This window comes from Erinaceus europaeus, chromosome 3, assembly GCF_950295315.1.
Source record: "Erinaceus europaeus chromosome 3, mEriEur2.1, whole genome shotgun sequence".
Classification (NCBI taxonomy): domain Eukaryota; kingdom Metazoa; phylum Chordata; class Mammalia; order Eulipotyphla; family Erinaceidae; genus Erinaceus; species Erinaceus europaeus.
The window spans coordinates 175436594-175452263 of NC_080164.1; the positions used below are offsets into that span (position 1 = coordinate 175436594).

Sequence of the window (15670 nt, forward strand, 5' to 3'; positions counted from 1 at the left end):
CACACTGTAACAATTAAGTATTGTCTAATACTTTTTTTATTTATAAAAAGGAAACACTGACAAAACCATAGAGGGGTACAACTTCGCACAGTTCCCACCACCAGAGCTCCGTATCCCATCCCCTCCCCTGATAAGCTTTCCTATTCTTTACTCCTCTGGGAGTATGGACCCAAGATCTGGCTTCTGTAAATGCTTCCCCGCTGAACATAAGAAAAGTGGTACAGATGTCAAATCATTTTATTTTATTTTATTTTATTTTTAGCCTCCAGGGTTATTGCTGGGGCTTGGTGCCTTCACTATGAAACCACTGCTCCTGGAGGCTATTTTTCCCATTTTGTTGCCCTTGTTGTTGTGCTTGTTGTGGTTGTTATTGTTGTCATAGCTGTTGTTATTGTTGGATGGGACAGAGAGGAATGGAGAGAGGCGGGGAAGACAGAAAGGAGGAAAGATAGACACCTGCAGACCTGCTTCACCTCTTGCAAAGCGACCTCCTGCAGGTGGGGAGCCGGGGGGCTCGAACCGAGATCCTTAGGCCGGCCCTTGCGTTTTGCACCAGGTGCACTTAACCCACCGCGCTACTGCCCGACTCCCTTTATTTTATAATTTTTTTTATTGCCACCAGGGTTATTGCTGGGGCTTGGTGCCTGCACAATATAATGAATGAATCGACCACCCCCGGAGGCCCCCCCTTTTCTTCCTTCCATTCTTTTTCTTTCTACTTTATTTGATAGAACAGAGAGAAGTTGAGAGGAAAGGGAGAGATAAAGAAGGAGAAAGATAAGACATCTATAAACCTGCTTCACAACTTGTGAAGCATCCCCCTGTATGTGAGGAGCGGGGCTTGAACTGGGATCCTTGTGCATGTAATGTGTGTGTAAAGTGTTCTAAAAGATCTTAAATTTAATGATGTACTTACTTCAAATAAGCAGACTCTGCTAACATGTGTGCAATTTAATATAACCATATACATTCTATTTGGTTAGAAATACATATTAACTTATTCAGAGTAATTAGAAACTACTTTACCTCCAAAATCTCATTCAACAGAACCAAAAGATCTTTAGCAATATTGCTACTGAGTTCTAAAGAGCTCAAGGCTTTTGTATAGACTCGAACTTCTGGAGAATTCGGAGATGTCAAGATCTCATTGCAAATTTTCATAGCCAAATTGTCATGGACTGTTAACTCCTAAAAGAAAAAAAAAATTCTTTGTAAATTGAAAGTGGTATGATTACAATCCAGTTCTGCATGTCTGAATGTAAATGTCAGAAACATTTCAAATTCATGTCTGGCCATAATTCTAAAAGCATGTAAAACCAAATTTAACATATTCTTTCAAATCTGATGACCAAATCTTCCCTAGAAGTAACTCTCATCCCATGAGCCCTTTCAGCGCACAGCCTGCGTAGTAACTGGAAATAAAACCAACTCCAAACCTCCTACCCCAATGGGCTTCTTTCCCAGCCAGAGTAGCTGACTTTTTCATAGTTCCCCAACACCATTTGTACAACCAGCCACATTTAACCATCTTTATGAGGGCAAGTCTTTCTCGCTATCCAGGCCACTGCCTGAGGTCTGACAAGGCCTGAGTTTTGCTCAGTGAGTTTGAAAACTAGGAATGATGTCCTTATGGCCTCACCACAGGGATCCTGCCCCTCTCCTAGTCCTCAGGCACTTAGTTGCTATGGAACTGCCCTTGCTATATTTTCCCCTAATATTCCCCATAGTCTTAGCTATCTGATAACATGTAACATAATGATTTGATTAGATGGTTCAGTCACTAACATCAGTTAAAATAAGAGGCACATGGACCAGGAGCTAGTTCAGTCAACAGGGTGCATACTTAACTAATGTCAAGTTCCAAGTCTGAGCCCCAGCACTACACGGCACGAGGGTAAATACCACAGATGGTGGAGCAGTGCTGTGTTGTGCTCTGCCTTTCTGCCGGGCTAGCTTCGAGGGAGAGCAGGAACTCGTGGTGGCATGGTAATACAATTCTTTATTCATGGGAACGCCCCAGAGTCGGATGTGAGCACAGCGGGTTAAGCCACATGGCGCCAAACTGCAATGGCCACCTCTGCACGCCAGCCCTTCTCCAGGTTGGGACTCGGGAGAGAAAAAAGGGCGAAACCAGGAACAGAAGTGGGTTTTATGGGATTAAACTGGAAATGGCAAGTCGGAAATGGCTAGGAAAGGGGGTGGAGAGAGGCAAAAGGCATGCTGGGAAGGTGGAAGTGTCCTTAGCAACTGTTGCAATGGTTTTAACTGGTGGGATTAATATACCCTGCAGGCAGGGTGGGTCTCAAGGTAGAAAGTAGATCAGACAAAACAATGATTATGTAAATAGGCCACACTATCAGCAATGCAACATGGAGCAGGGGGAGCTGGTTTAATGCCCGACACCTTTCCTTGATAAAAAAAGGAATGAGAAAAACAGCCCCGGGGCAGTGGAATCGGGAACGTGTAAGGCCCTGGCACCCATAAAACTACAAAAATGAAGAAAAAGCTAACATTTTAACTCAGTCATGTGAAATCACTAATAACATTATTTTCAACATGATGACAAGTGTGAACAGTGATATCCAAGGATTAGCAAACCATCTTAAGTCTGATTTGTGGGACAATACGCAGGTAAGCTATCTTCTTTGAATTAAAAAAATAATAATAAAAAATAAGCTTGAGCTCAGTTTTGTTCTTGGAGCTTTATATCCTTGTATCAGGAACGTAGCAGGTAAGCAAGCGACTGGAGAATGACCAACAGCCTGTATTATCTAGGGAAGGGGTTCAGAAGGTAAGGGATTTGGGGTGACTGATTTTCCGGAACAAAAATGTTCAACAGCGGCTACTTATAGTTTATTTATGTTATTTCCCCAAAGATCTTTTTTCCTTCCTTTTTACTCTGTGTTATGTGCTACCATATGGATCTGATTTTTTTTTTTTTTAATTTATAAAAGATTTTAAAAAATCCCCACCTGCAGGGGAATCGCTTCACAAGCAGTGAAGCAGGTCTGCAGGTGTCTTTCTCTACCCCTGTCTTCCCCATCTTTATCCATTTCTCTCTGTCCTATCCAACAATGACGACAACAATACTAACTACAACAATAAAACAACAAGGGCAACAAAAGGGAATAAGTAAATAAGATAAAAAAATATATATATCAACAAGACCGTAGGATAAAAGGGATTCAATTCCACACAATTCCCTCCACCAGAGTTCCGTATCCCATCCTCTCCCTTGAAAGCTTTCCTATTCTTTATCTCTCTGGGAGCATGGACCCAGGATCATTATGGGGTACAGAAGGTGGAAGATCTGGCTTCTGTAATTGCTTCTCCGATGAACATGGGCACAGGCAGGTCATTGACCATAAATTTCAAGATCAAAATATAACTTCTATTAAAAAAAAAAAATTATGAGTGATTATTTTTCACATACTCACTTGATAATCCTGTGAATTCTTGGCATGAGGATTTAATCCACTTGGTCTTGTCAAGTCCACAAGTAATTCAGCAACATTACTGATGTCTATTTCAGCTAGAGGAGAAGATGCAGGGGCACTGGCCAGTGTTTGCAGAGTTGGAAGAAAGGCTTCTTCAAAGCATTCTTGATTGGTTCTATTGAAAAAATATTATCAAAGTATGTTGGCAAATAAAAAGTGTGATTAAGATAACAAAAAAAGTCAATAAAGTCTTACCATGTTACAGTATAGTTTCATCAAGGAAAGAATAAAATAATTCAGGTAAATAAACCAGGCAAGACCCTCCTCATTTCACCCCCTATACTACTGAAATAAATGAACAGTCATAAAATGCTGAGCCTGGAAGACATAATGGCTATGCCAAAGGCTTCCAAGCCTGAGGCTCTGAGTTTCCTGTACCACCAAAAGCCAGAGCTGAGCAGTACGCTTTGATCGCTCTGGTCGGTTGGTTGGTCAGTCCGTCTCTCTTTCTGTATCTCTCTTATTTAAAAAATAATAAAATTTTTCCCTGGAAAAATAGAATGCATTATATATTTAATGACTGAAAGGGTGCGAAACTATAACAACACCTTACACACACACCACACAAATGTTCTATTAGATACATCTCCTGGCTTGGATTTATTAATCTGGCTATAAATACCTGCTTGCATAGGCAAACAGGGGGAAGAATACTCCCAGGCAATGTCGAAGGCGTACGTCCTCTTCAGTCAAAGGATTGTACCAAAGCAAGATAAGACGAGAAAGAATCCTGCTGCTGACCAGAAGTCCACAGAACATCAGCTGGGCTAAGCCTTCCGCAGCTCTTGTCCTGAGTTCAGACACCTAATAAAAATAACTTCCATCAGAAGAAAATTTTGAAGGGGATAGGTTGCGGAGCACCTGATTGAGTGTACATGTTACAGTGTGCAAGGACCCAGGTTCGAGTCCCTGGTCCCCCACTGCAGGGGAAAAGCTTTGTGAGTGGTGAAGCAGTGCTGCAGGTGTCTCTCTCTCTTCCCCCCTTCTCTCTTTTACTAGCTGTCTCTATCAAATAAAGGTAATAAAAATAATTTTGATTTATTAGTTCTTGAGCCTTACATCATAGCCTGCTTTGTAGTATTAATTTTTTATACTTTATTTTGTAAAGAGAGAGAAACTGAGAGGGCAAAGGGAGACAAAGAGGGAGAGACACACCTGCAGCCCTGCTTCACCAAAGCCTTCCCTTTGCAAGTGGGGACGAGAGGCTTGAACTCAGGTCCTTGTACACTGTAACGTGTGCACTAAACCAGCTGTGCCACTACCTGGCTCCCTCTGTATTCTGTATGAATAAGCCCAAGCCATCATGAATGGATTTGTTAAAGGCACAGAAGAAGATTCTGTTTTTCCCTCTGAGGTAAAGACTATGGGACTGATTATTAGTTTACCTTTGGAAACTGCAATTACCTTAACATTATTTGGAAACCTTAAAAGGTCTTCTAAATACTGTGAACCTAAAACAACACGTCTCAGTGCTTATTGTGGTGCTGCTACCCGAAACCCCCAGTGTCAGCCCTGCCGTCAGAGGAAAGTGCCTGTGAAGGAAGGTTCGAGGTCTGAGAGGCACAGTCCCTGCAGCACAGATAAGATGTGAATAGATGGTGTCTGAGTGGGAAACAAATACTTCTAGAAAGCAGAACCAAAACAGACCCCGAGGAGAAAGCAGAACGAAGGCAGACGGGCACTCGAACGAACACACAAGTCTAAAGGAACAGTGGCCAAAAACACTGACACATCCCTGATGTGTGATCCTGTGCACACTTGCTTAAATCTCTGCCTCATGATTTCTATGTAAAAAATCAGGATCACGGGCAGGGGAGATAGCATAATGGTTATGCAAACAGACTCTCATGCCTAAGGCTCCTTCTTCTTCTTCTAGCATTTGCCCTTCTTCCATAGCCAGTCAACAGCATCAGGTTGAGCCTGATGTCAAGTTTCGAGACCTCCTTTGAATCTGGAGAGGTGGCAGTCGTTGACTATGTGGGTCATAGTCTGTCTGGAGCCACAGGGGCAGTTCGGGTCGTCTCTGGCTCCCCAGCGATGGAACATAGCGGCGCACCGGCCATGGCCTGTTCGATAGCGATGGAGGAGGGCCCAATCATAACGTGCTAGGTCAAAGCCGGGTTGACGCTAACTCCCAGGTTCAATCCCCTGCACCACCATAAGCCAGAGCTGAGCAGTGCTCTGGTGTTTCTCTGTGTGTGTCTCTCTACATCTCTCTCAAAAATAAAATTAAAAAATTTAAAAAAAAAATCAGGATCACAAAAGTGCGAACCACAAACAGCAAAGGACCACAAAGGTCCTTTTTTTTTTTTTTTAAGTATTTATTCATGAGAAAGAAGAAAGAGGAAGAGAGAAAGAACCAGACATCACTCTGGTACATGTGCTGCCGGGAATTGAACTTAAGACCTCACGCTTGAGAATCCAGTGCCTTATCCACTGCGCCACTTCCCGGACCACAAAGCGCAATCCCAAGGAAGAACTCTCAGGAGTGAGCGAGCCACAGTGCTTTCCATCCATGAACACACTGCGGCTCACGGCCACCGAGAGGTCAGAGACGGCCCACTCAGCACCACCCCTCAAAGGCCGACAGACAGATGTTGATTAAAGAACATCCCTGCTGAACAGGCGCCAATACCCCCACTTTATACAGGAGGAGACTAGAAATTAAGTAAGATACCACATTGAGAATCCACACTGGTGGGCCTCCAGATGGTGGTGGCTCAGTGGCTGGAGTACAGGTTCGATACCTGGCACTCTGCATACTGCAGTGATGCTATCGCTTCTTTTGTTCCCTCCATGGTTATCACTGGGGCTTGGTGGCTGCACTACAAACCCACTGCTCCTGGCAGCCAGTTTTTCCCAATTTTTTTTATTGTTGTTGTTGGATAGGACAGAGAGAAACTGAGAGGGGAGGGGAAGACAGAGGGGGCCAGAGCAAGACAGACATCTGCAGACCTGTTTCATCGCTTGTGAAGAGACGCCCCTGCAGGTGGGGAGACAGGGGTTCCAACCAAGATCCTTACACAGTCCTTGCGCTTTGTGCCTTGTGCGCTTAACCCAGTGCGCCACCGCCCAGCCTGATTGCTTTTTTTTTTTTTTTTACTCATAAAGTAAGTAACTGGCTGTGTTGATTAACTAGATGATAGAGAATTCTTAAGAAAAAAAATTAGCCAGTATTTCTACTCCTGTGTAAAAGCTGAAATGGGCTCATAAATAGCATTATTTTCATAGCAGTGCCATTCAAGATTGCCCAAAGGTAGAAAGTACCCAAATAATATTCAGTGGATGAAACGGACAGGTAAAATGTGGTCATATACATAAAATGGACACTGTTCAGCTTGATGTGGAAGTCTAAGCTACAACTTGGAGTCAGCCTTGCAAATAAGTCAAATGAGAAAAGGCAGGTACAAAGTTACAGGTTGTAGAGTTTCGCTTCTTTGAAATACCGGAGATGGTTAAATCCAGAGAGATAAAAATGCAGATTGCTGGTTGGTAAGGACTGACAGGAGGGCAAGCGTGGAGAAACTGCTTAATGGATACATTTTTCTTTTGTGATAATGGAAATGTGATAACAGTTAGGGAGAGGTGGTAGTTATGCGAATGTACCAGATGCCGAATAATCTGTCAATTTGTGTCACGTCAGTTTCATCACAATTATTATTACTTGTTTCCTCCAGGGATCCTGGGTGCCTGCACCACGGTTGCCCTTGTTTTATAATTGTTGTGGTTATTATTATTGTTGTTGTTGGATAGGACAGGGGAGAAATGGAGAGAGGAGGGGAAGACAGAGGGGGAGAGAAAGACAACTGCAGACCTGCTTCACTGCCTGTGAACAGTGACTCCCCTGCAGGTCGGGAGCCAGGGGCTCGAACTGGGATCCTTATGCTGGTCCTTGTGTACAATTATTTTTATTTAAGCTATAAACATGTAACTTAAGTATACCTTGAGAGATCCAGTTCAGTGCCCTATCTTAAACCTTTTATCCATCCAATATAGAATCTTAAATTATATTTTTCAGAAAGAAACATCATTCATTAAAAAAAAAAAAAAAAAAGATGAAAAAGTTAACAGCAATTCCCTATAATAATCTTTTTTTTTTTTTTTTTGTCCTCCAGTGTTATCGCTATGGTTTGGTGCATGTACTATAAATCTACTGCTCCTGATGGCCATTTGTTCAATTTTATTGTATAGGACAGAGAAAAATTGAGAGAGGAGAGGGAGACAGAGTGGGAGAAAGACAGACACCTACAGACCCGCTTCACGGCTTGTGAAGCTTTTCCCCTGCAGATGGGGAGCTGGGGGCTCGAACTGGGATCCTTGCTCAGGTCCTTGTGCTTTACACTATGTGTGCTTAACTGTGTGTGTCACCGCCCAGCCCCATACTGTGACCATTTTATGTTTGCTTACACGTCAGTTCTCTGCATGTGGACTGTGATAGTGTTCAGCCAGGTATCTTAGACGTGAAAGTTGGAATTTAACTAAGATATTCAAAAAACAAGTATTTTAAATGTTCATCAAGCTTAAACCTCAGCATTCTATAAACAGCATAAGTGTGCACACGCTGAAAATGACATTACTTCCTAGTAAGGCAGCAACTGTTACCTCGTTGTCTAAGAAGTCAGAAAGGAGCTTCAGAATATTCTTAGCTGTAGCAGTCTCTTCTTCACTTTCTTTTGGCTCTTGCTCTTCGCTGGTGTTTGCTTCCGCACTTCCACTAAGGTCTTTGGATTCACTAGTTTTAAATGGTTCAATCCCAAACGTCATAAGTTGGTCAAAGATCGCATTTAAAGCACTCACTTTTATTGTCACGTCATCAATTTGCAAGACCTGAATTGAAACATTCCCCAAAGAAGTAAATACAGTAAACTTTCAGTTGTCTAAGGGCATAAGATTAATATGTGTCAAAAATCTCCTTTCAAAAAGGGTGAAATCTACATGCAATATGGAAATAATTAAAATCTCTATCTTAATGCTATTTTTATTTATTTGTACATTTAGAGTTACAGATCCTTAAGGGGGAAAAATGGTTATCAGGGACAGCAAAATAGCTCACTGGATTCCAAGTTGTTTTGCCATATTCACACACCCGGGTTCAAATCTGGGACCCGCCACAATGAAGGAAGCTTCGGTAATGCAGTTTCTCTCTCCCCCTCCCTCCATCCCTCACCTAAATACCCCCTCACCCCCACGCTCTGTCTTTTCATCTGATAAAGTCAGTTTTGGGTACTCAAGTCCCAGAGATGATAAAAAATTAAAAAAAAAAAAAAAAAAAAGGGAAAAAAGTCATTCATAGTTAAAATGCAAAACTCTGGAACTATAGTAAACTGAATTTCATCATCACTTTATTAAGATCTAGAAAAGCTATTCAATTATAATTAAATTGTTTTGAGTCATCTATCAAAACAAAATATCACATTTTAACCAATAAAAACATGCATTAAAAGATAAGTAATCTTCCAAGTTAGAAAACTTAACGAAGTTTAAAGTTCCCCTTACTAATTTAATAAACTCTGATTCCATTAATAGAGAATTCACTTTTCAATGAGTGAACTTTTTAAAAAAGGGCTCAAGCCTCTACTCCCCACCTTCAGAGGGGAAGCTTCACAAGTGGTGATACAAGTACTGCAGGTGTCTGTCTCTCTCCCTTCCCTCTCAATTACTCTCTCCTCACATATAAAAGGAAAATAAAATGTTAGAAAAAAAAATAAGTTTTTAAAAATAATAAAAAAGGAAATTGAGGTGGTCATCAATAGACAATTGGATAAAGAAGTTATGGGAAATATATTCAGTGGAACACTATTCGGCCATTAAAAAGATATTTTGTTACTCAAGACAAAAATTGATGAAACTGGAGGTAATAATGCTAAATCAAAATAGGTAGAAGTGAGCAGCTGTGTTTCTCTCCTCTCCTCTCCTGGGTCAACTAGGAATACTAAAGGAGACCACCTGGGACCACAACAAGACAGGACTAGAATGACTTCATCAACCCACCAAATCACTGGTGAGTGCAAATACATGTGGCTCATGGACAGAGAGGATCCTAGGGAGAGACTGAGTGGCTGCTAACAGCCCAGTAGTTTACCAGCTGAGACACCACCTCCAGTCTCTTTCACAAACAAAAAGACAACTGAAGGGAGAAGAGGACTTCCCTAAGACTCACCAAATGCAACTGTGAGTCTCCGCTGCTACTGCCCTCAGAATCTGGAGCAGTGGCAGGGAGGCCTTGTGCTGACCAGGGGACAGAAAACTAACCAGGAAACTCAGGAGAAGATCTGTACCTTGGTGGCCTAGTGGTGCGGCTGTGAGAGTCTCTTTGCATAACCACTGGATTATCTCTGCCCCACCCTGCTTTATCTCTTGGTCAGGAGTCAGTGATTAAGCTAAGAAGCCTACTTATAGTTTAAAAGCCCTCAGGCTCCCATAGCCTACAGGGAAGAAAAAGAATAAAAGAGGCTTTAAAGCCAGTGAGCTCCAATTCAGGGATTAAAATAATATTGAAGCAATGGTCTATTTCCACAACTGTGAACTCTTTAATTACCTTATTTAGACACAAGGCAATCCAGGCAAGAGTGATCAGTAATTTGAAAAGTACTGAGAGAGGGACCTCATAACATACTATATAAAACGGTTAGACCAAAAAGAAGAAATATTGGAGAAATGAACCAAAACAAAAGTCCAGCTAAAAGCTCCCCAAAGGTTGAAGCACAAAATAATGAGGTCAACATCCAAACACTACTTAAGGAAATAATCACAGGAGTGAATAAAGAGTTTGAAAGAATTGTCATCAAAGGGAGTTGGGTGGTAGTGCAGCCAGTTAAGCACACAGGTGCAAAGCGCAAGTACAGGCTTAAGGATCCCGGTTTGAGCCCCCAGGTCCCCAGCTGCAGGGGAGTCGCTTCACAGTCAGTAAAGCAGGTCTGCAGGTGTGTATCTTTCTCCTACCCCTCTCTGTCTTCCCCTCTTTTCTCCATTTCTCTCTGTCCTATCCAACAGCAAGGACAACAATGAAACAACAAGGGTAACAAAAAAGGAATAAATAAAATTAAAAAGAATTGTCATCAGAAATGCAGAAACAACAAATGACACTCTGGAAGAAAATACTAATTATCTCAAGGTTATTAGAGAGCTGAAAGCTGAAACAGCTAAGAACACAACTAGCTGAAGAAGCTAAAACATGCCATACATCAGACATGAGGCTAATAACCAAAATAAATAAAGAGCTTGCCAAACTCAACCACAAGAAAAAAAATAACCCCATCCAAAAGTGGGGAGAGGACATGGACAGAATATTCACCACAGAAGAGATCCAAAAGGCCGAGAAACACATGAAAAAATGTCCCAAGTCTTTGATTGTCAGAGAAATGCAAATAAAGACAACAATGAGATATCATTTCACTCCTGTGAGAGTGTCATACATCAGAAAAGGTAGCAGCAGCAAACACTGGAGAGGCTGTGGGCTCAAAGGAACCCTCCTGCACTGCTGGCAGGAATATAAATTGGTCCAACCTCTGTGGAGAACAGTCTGGAGAACTCTCACAAGGCTAGAAATGGACCTACCCTATGATCCTGCAATTCCTCTCCTGGGGATATATCCTAAGGAACCCAACATATCCATCCAAAAAGATCTGTGTACACCTATGTTCTTAGCAGCACAATTTGTAATAGCCAAAACCTGGAAGCAACCCAGGTGTCCAACAAAAGATGAGTGGCTGAGCAAGTTGTGGTATATATACACAATGGAATACTACTCAGCTATTAAAAGTAGTGATTTCACTGTTTTCAGCCCATCTGGATGGAGCTTGAAAAATTCATGTTAAGTGAAATAATTCAGAAACAGAAGGATGAATATGGGATGATCTCACTCTCAGGCAGAAGTTGAAAAACAAGATCAGAAAAGAAAACACAAGTAGAACCTGAAATGGAATTGGCATATCGCACCAAAGTAAAAGACTCTGGGGTGGTTGGGGTGGAGAATACAGGTCCAAGAAGGATGACAGAGGTCCTAGTGGGGGTTGTATTGTTATATGGGAAACTGAGAAATGTTATGCATGTACCAACTATTGTATTTACTGTTGAATGTAAAACATTAATTCTCCAATAAAGAACTTTTAAAAAAAGACAACTACTCTGGGGCTAGATGGTGGCGCACCTGAATGAGTGCACATTTTAATATGTAAGGCCATGGTTCAAGCCCCCATCCCCACCTGCAGGGGGTAAGCTTCACAAGTTGTGAAGCAGGGCTGCAGGTGTCTCTCTGTCTCCCCCTTCTCTCAATTTCTGGCTGTCTCTATCCAATAAATATAAATATTAAAAAAACCTGGGACCTCATTGCTTCAGATATGAATCTCTTTGCATAACCATTATGTTCTTTGTCTTGCTAACTACCGCATAGTTATACATTCACATGTGGAATACAGACAACAAAATGGTCAAAATGATAATAAAAATAACTAAACTGACTCAGCCTCTTAGAACTAGAGTGGTTATCAGAGAGCAAGGACAATTAAGAATCCTGGAATAGATCCGCATTTTAGCACTGTCCTCTCAGATATGGGGAGTTTATTTCAGAAATTACAAAGGAAGCCCACCTGCAATAGCAGTATGAAGTGTTTGCGTGCAAAATCCTGACTCTGTAGTCCACAGCATCCCAAGCATAAAACAGCCAAATTTCTCACTACAGGATGAACATTTATTATTCCAGGAAGAATCTAAAATGAGTAAGAAATTAAAATAAATTTCAGTAGACAAGAAACTTTTAAAAGCATTATTCAAAACAGGGTCAAAATAACATTTCCTCTACGATTTTGTAGGTGTATTTCACATTCATATTGTCTAGTAACTCAAGCGAATTTTCAATTTAACGAAACACTAAATAACGAAAGAGAAGGAGAAGGGGAAGGAGGGGAAGGAAAGGAAGGAAGGGGAAGAAGGGGAAAGCGAAAGAGAAAAAGTGTCAGAGTGAAACACGGTCTGATCACAAGACTTCTTCTTCTAGCGTTTGCCCCTCTTCCGTAGCCAGTCAACAGCGTCAGGTTGAGCCTGATGTAAAGTTTCGAGACCTCCTTTGAATCTGGAGAGGTGGCAGTCGTTGATTATGTGGGTCATAATCACAAGACTGATCCCAACCAGCTAACTCTGACTCAGAGGTTTCCAAACACTCAAAGGACAAGGATACTGAAGAGTTTCGTCCTTGTCCAACCAGGACCATCAGCCATTGAAAAGACATTTTGTTATTTGAGACAAAACAGATGAAACCGGAGGTGATAATGCTAAATGAAAGGAAGCACGAGACATTTCTGTGTGATCTTTCTCAGTTTCCCTGTCTACTGTACCACCCCTTCTGCTCGTTTAACCAGTCTCATTTCGATGCCTCTTTAACTACTGTCTGACAGAAATGTAACGCCAGCTACACAGACCATTTACACTTCCCAGTAAAAAGAAACTGGGGAAACAAATTTTCGTCTATTTTATTTTATCCAACATAATATATTGTTATGGTAACATAAAATCAACATTACAGGGGAGCTAGCTGGAATAAAATTCACAGTTGTATCCTGTTCTTTGTACTAAGCTCAAATATAATACATCTCAATTTGGAATAGGCTGTTTTTTTTATCTTTTTAAAATTTATTTTATCAGCAAGAGGACACAGAACCATTATGATACAGTGTCAGGATCAGACACAAAGTCGTATGCACAGGAATCTGGAGCTTTATTAAGCCAGCTCTCTGCCCACAAGATTGGTTTTTAATAGCTACATATGGCTGTCGGCTGCCTGACTGCATACAACAGGTCTATAGACCATTCCTCCCTCTTCTCTTCTCAGTGAGTCAGTGTCTACTCAAATATCGGATGAAGATCACCATCTGTCACAAGAGAGGTTCTACTAGAGTTCACATGTGATCACTGAGCTCTTCTTCATAGCAATTATGAGCAGCAGGAGCTTCCACTAGTTTATTCAATGATCCATTTGCAGGATCTGCTTGGTATACCATGTAGACATTCCCTATTGTACTAAGTGAGTATCTAAGCAATAACTTGTGATTTTCGAACACTGTACTTTCATAAAATTTTAACAACTCTTTCAGCTGTCTTACTCACTTAAATCCCACTCTAGTCTTTCAACCTTTATATACTTTTAATCACCAATTATTTAGTTTTATATTTTATCTATTGTATACATCCCTGAAATTCATCTTTAGTTTCAAATGAACAGTCAATAATACCAGAAGTTACTATCCCCTTGCACCATGACAGAACAAAGAGTATTCCAGTAAAACTTTATTAAAAAATAAAGATATATATTATGGTGACTGCGTAATTACAGTAACAATTTGAAGCTCTAGACTGATCATAAATAACTGGTCTTTACTGCTCTTAGGGATTCTTGATGACTCAAGGAGCTAAAGTTTACATCATATTCACTGATTGTTTTTTTCAATAATACTAAGTAAAAACAACTTTGGGATTATCCTGGAAGAGCTTGATAATATTCAAAATTTGTTTTGGATGAGCAGCCATATTAAAAATAACTGGGGAGTGGCTCAGCCAGGAGAGCTCATGCCTTACCCTGTGTGAGTCCCTGAGTGGGAGCTCTGGTACTATACAGGAAACATCATGGATGGTGGACTGGCTCTGTGGTCTCACTCTCAGTCTCATCCTCTCCCTCTCTCATCTCTCTCTCAAAAAGAATAAAAAGAAAACTGAGTTGGAGAGGCCACTCTATAGAATCCTGTGAGAAATCCAGCAATGGGCACTCATATCGATGTCACCACTAGTTACAGATGGCGAGTGAACACTTGAAATTCAACTAGTCCACAACAAGCCATGCTGTAACAATGCAAATTATCAACAGTTTAAGTACTGAATAAATTATTAGATCTTTTGGGTAGATTAAGTAAAATTAAAATTCATTTCACTTGTTCTTTTTTTTTTTTTTATTTTCCCTTTTTGTTGCCCTTGCTTTTTATTGTGGTTGTAGTTATTATTGTTGTTGTTATTGATGTCATTGTTGTTAGGACAGAGAGAAATGGAGAGAGGAGGGGAAGACAGAGAGGGGTAGAGAAAGATAGACACCTGCAGACCTGCTTCGTCTGTGAAGCGACCCCATGCAGATGGGAAGCCGGGGTCTTGAACCCGGATCCTTCCACCGGTCTTTGTGCTTCACGCCATGTTTGCTTAACTTGCTGCGCTACTGCCTGACTCCCCATTTCACTTGTTCTTAATTCTTCAATGCAGGTACAAAGAACTTAAAGCTGTTCATAGTTCTGTCAGACAACATCATTCTAGACTCTCTCGGTATTTTCGTCATTGTGGTCCGTAAAATGGGGTTACCTCTAAAGAATTACTTTATCAGTAAGTCTCTTGCGTGTATAGAAAGAAACAAACTCCTTTCACAGGGTTTACCATGTAACCTTCTCATATGTTATAGCAGGATCCCAAAACTAAATATTCCTGGTATGTTTCAATACTTCATTTTACCATTCAACGAATGAAGACATTCTTAACATTTCCAGGCCTTTTAAAGGAATAATTATGATGTGAAGGCTGGGGCCTTTAACCATTTGTTTTTGTCAGATGTTAACTTCAAGGAACAAACTACTCATAAAATGAGTAAGGGTAGGGTTAACATCAAGCCCCAAAGGCCAACGTACCAACGATTCAATGAGGCCGTTCATGGTTGCGCCAATACCTGTTGAAGTGGACATCTTCTTCAGCAGTTCATAGCACAAAATAAGGCACTTCTGTAGTGTTTCAGAATCATTCTAAAATAAAACAGAATGTTTAGCACTTACAAGACCATCTATACCCATTCCTTAAATGCCGGCTTTCTCAGAGCTTTGTATAAGACATGCTGTCGGGAGTCGGGCGGTAGCACAGAAGGTTAAGCACACGTGGTGCAAAGCGCAAGGACAGGCATATGGAACCCAGTTCAAGGCCCCTGCTCCCCACCTGCAGGAGAGTCGCTTCACAAGCGGTGAAGCAGGTCTGCAGGTGTCTATCTTTCTCTCCCCCTGTCTTCCCCTCCTCTCACCATTTCTGTCTTATCCAACAACAACGACATCAATAACAACAATAGTAACTACAACAATAAAACAAGGGCAACAAAAAGGAATACATTTAAAAAATAAAAAAAGACATGCTGTCTTTTCACACATACTGCATGTGTGATC

General features: G+C 41.2%; 1 protein-coding gene across 1 annotated transcript in view; it reads right to left on the reverse strand.

Annotated features, from left to right (window-relative positions):
* NCAPG (non-SMC condensin I complex subunit G) overlaps positions 1–15670 on the reverse strand; it is a 40363-nt gene that overhangs the window by 4847 nt on the left and 19846 nt on the right. Inside the window, exons 13-18 of the mRNA XM_007517878.3 lie at positions 15152–15262; positions 12086–12205; positions 8100–8324; positions 4120–4301; positions 3438–3612; positions 1027–1188 (exon numbers count right to left, since the gene is read on the reverse strand). Of these exons, the coding sequence (XP_007517940.1) occupies positions 1027–1188; positions 3438–3612; positions 4120–4301; positions 8100–8324; positions 12086–12205; positions 15152–15262 (975 nt within the window). The remainder of the gene's footprint in view (positions 1–1026; positions 1189–3437; positions 3613–4119; positions 4302–8099; positions 8325–12085; positions 12206–15151; positions 15263–15670) is intronic.